Source organism: Berghia stephanieae, chromosome 8, assembly GCF_034508935.2.
Source record: "Berghia stephanieae isolate SIO BIC M18660-M18661 chromosome 8, UCSD_Bste_1.3, whole genome shotgun sequence".
NCBI lineage: Eukaryota > Metazoa > Mollusca > Gastropoda > Nudibranchia > Aeolidiidae > Berghia > Berghia stephanieae.
The window spans coordinates 49,869,262-49,875,636 of record NC_088367.1 but is presented as its reverse complement, the minus strand read 5'-3'; the positions used below and the strand labels follow the sequence as shown (position 1 = coordinate 49,875,636).

General features: G+C 35.6%; 1 protein-coding gene across 1 annotated transcript in view; it reads left to right on the top strand.

Moving 5' to 3' along the window:
* The window catches only part of LOC144979046 (uncharacterized), a 7,349-nt gene extending 2,378 nt beyond the window's left edge, over positions 1–4,971 (top strand). Inside the window, exons 2-4 of the mRNA XM_078925662.1 lie at positions 3–232; positions 2,638–2,754; positions 4,044–4,971. Of these exons, the coding sequence (XP_078781788.1) occupies positions 3–232; positions 2,638–2,754; positions 4,044–4,216 (520 nt within the window). The 3' untranslated portion in view covers positions 4,217–4,971. The remainder of the gene's footprint in view (positions 1–2; positions 233–2,637; positions 2,755–4,043) is intronic.
* Positions 4,972–6,375: the final 1,404 nt, after the last annotated feature.

The window sequence follows — 6,375 nt, the reverse complement described above, 5'->3', positions numbered from 1 at the left end:
AGACTATCTGTCATCATTGCGGTTAACCCCCTAGTGGTCACTGCGGGACTGCTGAAGAACGGAGAGCTCGTACCGAACGGTACTGGTCAGCCTATGGTTGTGAGCTATAAAGCGGTTTATTACAGTCTACGTGTGGATCTGTTTCTCGAGAAGAACGATACTGACAATTTCACGGGGTATTCCCTGGTACTCAGTAATGGCATAGAACCGGACACCGTTTTGAATTTAACAGGTAAGTAATTACAAGCCAATCAATGGGTATGGTGATGGTGATGATGATGATGATGATGATGATGATGATGATGATGATGATGATGATGATGATGATGATGATGTTGTTGATGGTGATGATGGTGATGATGATGACGATGATGATGATGATGATGATGATGATGATGATTATCATCATCATCATCATCATCATCATCATCATCATCATCATCATCATCTCATCATCATCATCATCATATTCAATATTACATATATCATTATTTTATATTATTATTTATTATTATTTTTATTAATTTATTATTATTATTATTATTATTATTATTATTATTATTATTATTATTATTATTATTATTATTATTATTATAATTAATATTATCATTATTATTATTATCATTATTAAACGAATAGTGTAAAAAGGAAGAAAAAATGGGGTTTTCAAAATTCTAGAATTATAATTAAAGCACCAAAGAAAAAAATAAGGCTAAGGGTATTTGGCTACAGATAGGTAATATTCCAATAGCATAGCACCATTGTACTAAGTTTGAGATGTCCTATAAATCTCATCCAGACACCAGTACTGTGTGCAACTATCAGGAATACAATCAAATGCTTACATAATACATTAAAAATAACAGATTAAATAACATAAGACAGAGATTATTTAACATTTTAAAAAAAGCAAACAAATAAAAACAAAAACAAAAACAACCAAAAAAAAAAAACCAAAAAAACAAAACAAAACAAAACAAAACATAATCTCCCCAAAAAAACTATACATTTGGTTGTTTATCTCCCAACTAAGGACCCCGGCCAGGGTCAGGACAAAACCAAGTGATCTCATCCTAAGACAAAGATGGAAAGCACACTGAAACACATATATAAACACAGTAAGCTCCACTCTGCCCATTGTGTAAATGTTGCTGCTCGAAGCTCGAATGCGAAATTGAATATAAGCTTCAGTTTAATAAACGAAAACAGATAATGTGGTCGTTTCGGGTTTCCCCTTTATCAACAAAACGGAATGAATAAACACTGTAGACGAATGATATAATGTGCTAGTTGCGTTGTTAAGCTGAATGTGATAGTGGCGTTGTTAAGGTGAATGTAATAATGGCGTTATTAAGGTAACTTCATCTTAACAACGCCACTATCACATTATCTCATTCGTCTATAGTGTTTCATTCATCCTGTTTTGTTGATAAATGGGGAACCCGAAACATCCATGACAGTATCCGTTTTCGTCTATTAACCCTCTCCTTACCAACCATAGGAAAATCGCCACATTCGTTACGATCCAACTAGCACTTTTATCATTCAGATTTCTTTTGTAAATCACAACATTTAATGAACAATGTTTTATTATAGCTATAAAAACGTGACACTGTCTTGTAGAGTTTATTCCGCCGATTAATATTATGCCTAAAATGCATTTGCTGATTTTCTATTTGAGTAAGAAAAAAACTATTTTTGTGTTGGGTAGGTGTGAAATTTTGGAGAAAATTCTGAAAATGGCTGGTAAGGAAAGGGTTAAATTTAAGCTTACATTCAATTTCACATAGTTATTTATCTCTTCCCACTATGGGAGACCAGAACCCCACCCAGAATGCAAGGGAGGGTTCATGGCGAAAACGCGTACTCATGAAATCGTATCGGTAAACCTAGGAATAAAGGACGTCTAACGTAACAGAGATCTGGGTTCGATACCAGTCAGAGGTGATTTTTAAATATTTTTTTTTGGGGGGGGGGTCTTGTATTTACTTTTGCTTTATTAGTACTTGAAGAGTCACAATTAGACAGCAGGCACTCTACTACATGGTGATTCTATGCCTGACGAAATTGTGACTCTAGCCAGAAAGACGTGCTTGGATCCTGAGGCTTATACATGCTGATCTATGCCATGACGAATTGGACTCTAGCAGAAAGGCTTGATATTTAAATGGGGTTATTTTCTTAATTGTGGGGGAGGCGGGGAGGGAGGGGGGTTCTTGTTATTTACTCTAAAAATTTTGAAATGCACATCTATACGTACATTGACGAAAGACTCGACAATTTTAGACCAGCAGGCACTCTACTACATGGCTGGATCTAGCTTGACGAATGTGATCTAGCATGAACAGCGCTTTGCGCAATGACGACACTATATGGTGGTTATGCCTTTACAATTGTACCTAGCCAGGAACAGACGTGCTTGGTCACAATAACAGCAGGCACTTCTCATGGCGGATTCTATCATTGACAATTGTGCTAGCAGACATGCTTGGTCCAAATAATGCGACCATGCGTGAGGACAGGAGTAGAAACCCCGTGCCGCACTAATGTACAATGCAACTCATCCATACTTTTTGCTTTGCCTGGCACTGTTTTTCATAGACACGTTGTTTTGTTTTTTTTGTTTTTTCTCTCCAGATTTATATCCACCCCGCTCGATGCTATCAGCAGAGAGAGGGTCCTCAAAATTTTGGGTTTGGATTGCCCTTTCCTTTTGTTTCGTGACATTAATTTCCGTCACGGTATGCAAAATAGGTAAGGTAATTTCCATTCAACCCTTTCCTTACCATCTAAAGATAGAATGAAGTTGACGTCACGCAGGTCTTTGTTATTGTTTTTTGCCATCCGCGTTTTTTTGGAGTAATTCTCACTAAACTGTTTTAACCAGACTATAAACATTCAAGATTACACATAGCTTTGTGTGTTGGTCCGTTATACTTCCGGATGGCAATGTTGTGAGCTTCAAAGACAAGCGCATGCTATCTATAGGAAAATCGTCACATTCGTTACGATAAATCGCACAATTTCCTCATTCTGATTTCTCTTGTACATCTCAAAATCTAAAGAAATGCTTTAATAACAGCTACGAATAATAAACGATGTGTTGTAGACATCATTTTGCTTAAAAAAACATTCTGTTTAGAATGCACTAGTTACTTTTTTTTGGTTTGACTAGGAAAGGTCTATTTATTTGTGTCGGGTGTTTTTGAACTTTCGGGGGAAATTCTAAAAATAGCTGGTAAGGAGAGAGTTAATTTCCATATTATAGAAGAAAAGGAATAGATGCCACTCATACCTTTGTTATCGTTTTCAGACAGCCATTTTGGTGATTACATATAATGAAATTACATCAGTTAGACTACGACAGTTTTGCCTGTTGTTACGTTATATCTGGCTGGCGATGTTGTGATTATTTTACCTAGCATCAATATTATCCGCGGCGTCAGTCTGATATTAGTATTAGGAAAACGTGTTTGTCACCAAAATAAGTCTGTCCCATAGTCTTCGTACAATACAGTGAATTTCTGTTACAAGGACAATGGTATGATCTAATAGTCGTGACGTCACTTCCCTCTTTACAACCCATTGTAGCACATGCCCTTACAGAGAGAACGCCAACATTGCATTGCGCATGCGTCTTTCTTATCAACTGAGGAAATCTATGTTATTATATACATACATTTGTAAAATAAAAATATAAGTAATAAACTTTATTATTATTATTATTATTATTATTATTATTATTATATTATTATTATTATTATTTATTATTATTATTATTATTATTATTATTATTATTATTATTATTATTGTTATTACTATTTATTATATATTATTATTATTATTATTATATTATTATTATTTATTATTATTATTATTATTATCATTATTACTATGATTAATATTATCATCATCATAATCATCATAATCATCATCATCATCATCATCATCATCATCATCATCATCATCATCATCATCATCATCATCGTCATAATCATCATTTCTTTAATTATCTTCCTTCTCTTTTTTTTTGTTTGTTCAAGCTTCGAAGAAAAATCACAAGATAAGAAGAAGAAGAAGGAAGATTCGGGTTAGAAATACAGCAACCGAGGATGGTGAAGAACACACTGAAGCGGAGGACGAGACGGAAGGCGATAATGGAGATCACAGCCAGGAGTCCTACTCAACTAGCTCGACTTCGAGTGATCACGAATAGTGGGTCAATGGACTTCTGCCTTTCGTGACTTTCGCCTGACTCGTTAACTGATAGCCTGACACTAGGACTGTGGCCTTCGTAAAGTTATGGCCTGATACTGACCAAAAAAATGACGTCAAAATGCCAGTCTTTTGCCACAAAAGAAAACAAATCGCGAGTTGTATTCAATAGTTCAGCCAATGAAATAACTTGTTTCCATGAGCTCTACTAACGACAATTCACTAGACGGTGCAAAAACCAAATAATGACGTCAAACTGCCAGTCATTTTGGATTTCAGCATCAGGCTATAGCATAACGATAGCTACGCTAGGACCCACAAAGACTTATATTTTGACGTCATTTTTAGGTTTGTGCCATGTCTAGTGAGTTGTCGTTAGTAGAACTCGAGGAAACAAGTGATGTCACTGGTTGAACTATTGAATACAACTAACGATTTGTTTTATTTTTCTCCCTTGACTTGTCTTTTGACATCATAATTTGGCCAATGTCAGGCTATAACTTAACGATGGCTCGAGGACACTTGTCTTTTTAGGTTATTGCTTTTTATCTCCTTACCAGCCATTTTCAGGATTTTCCCCAAAACTTCACACCCAACTAACAAAAAAAATTATCACCCAAACACAATAGCAGTAAGTTCTTGAGATACATAATTTCTTTAGTAAAACATGCTTTACAACACTTCATTTTCATTTTCTTGAAATTTTATGATGCACAAAAGAAATTTGAATAAGAAAAATGTTGGTTGTATCGTAACGAATATGACGATTTTCCTATAGTTGGTAAGGGGAGGATTAATGTACTGCCTTGTGATTCGTCGATAGCAGTGAGTGTGGAAACAATACACTTCAACAGTCGTAACGTCACTTCCCTCGTAATGACAAATAGTAACTTAGTAACTGGTTCTACACTATCGGAACAATGGCGGACGCACTTATGAAATACTTCTCCGACGAGCATAAAAGTGTATCCAGAGGAGAAAAGACATAAATAAATTAAACCTGATCGTGTTTTGACTTTTATACATTCTGATCACATTACATGTGAAAAAGTTTGAGCGAGCATGAAGAATAAAAAGTACCGATTATCTTTGTTTAGAACCAAACTGCTCGTTGCTGGGCGGACGTAGCATCAGACTATGAATCCCATTGGGATGGTCTTTAATAGCTTTCCATGTGCTCGAGGCCATGAGTGACATTGCAAAATGTTCTCAAAGTGACCCATATAGATAGTATGCGCTTGGCTAAGAAGCTCATAACATTGCCATCCGGAAGTATAACGGACCAACACACAAAACTGTGTGTATCCATGAACGTTTAAAGTCAGGTTAATACAGTTCAGTGAGCATTACTCATAAACGCGGATGGCAAAAAACAATAACAAAGACTTGAGTGACGTCATCTTCGAACTATCTATAGTGAAACGTTTTCATCGCTTTTGAAATATTTTAACATCAAGATTGGTCAATTGTTTCACCTTGACACATGTGTATGTTTACAACGTTCATAAACAAAGCAGCATGTTTACATTTGTTGAGAAACATCCAATCGTTGTACAGCAACAAATCATGTGATTGATTACTCGGTTGGACGAAAACATGAATATAGATCTCTCCCAATGATCCAATTTCAACAACATATTGTAAGAAGTTGACGTCAATCGGGTCTTTGTTATTTTTTTTCTGCCATCCATGTTTATTAGTAATTCTCACTAAACTGTATAGATAGACCGAAGATGACGTCACTAAGGTCTTTTTTATTGTGTTTTTTTTTGGTGGTTTTTTATCGTTTGCCAACCGGGTTTATGAGTAATTCCCACTAAATTGTATTATCCAGACTATAAACGTTCATGGTTTGACACAGTTTTGTGTGTTGGTCCGTTATACGCGGATGACAATGTTGTGAGTGTCTTGGCCAAGTGCATACTATCTATTGACCAGACTATAAACATTCAAGGTTACGTATAGTTTTGTGTGTCGGTCCGTTATATTTCCGGATGGCAATGTTGTGAGTTTCTTAACCAATCGCATATTATCTGTAGATACTGTGCGCTTGGCTAAGAAACTGACAACATTGTCATCCGGAAGTATGACGGACCAACACACAAACTATGTTTAAGCTTGACCTTTTATACTCTGGTGAATACATTTGGTGGGAATTAC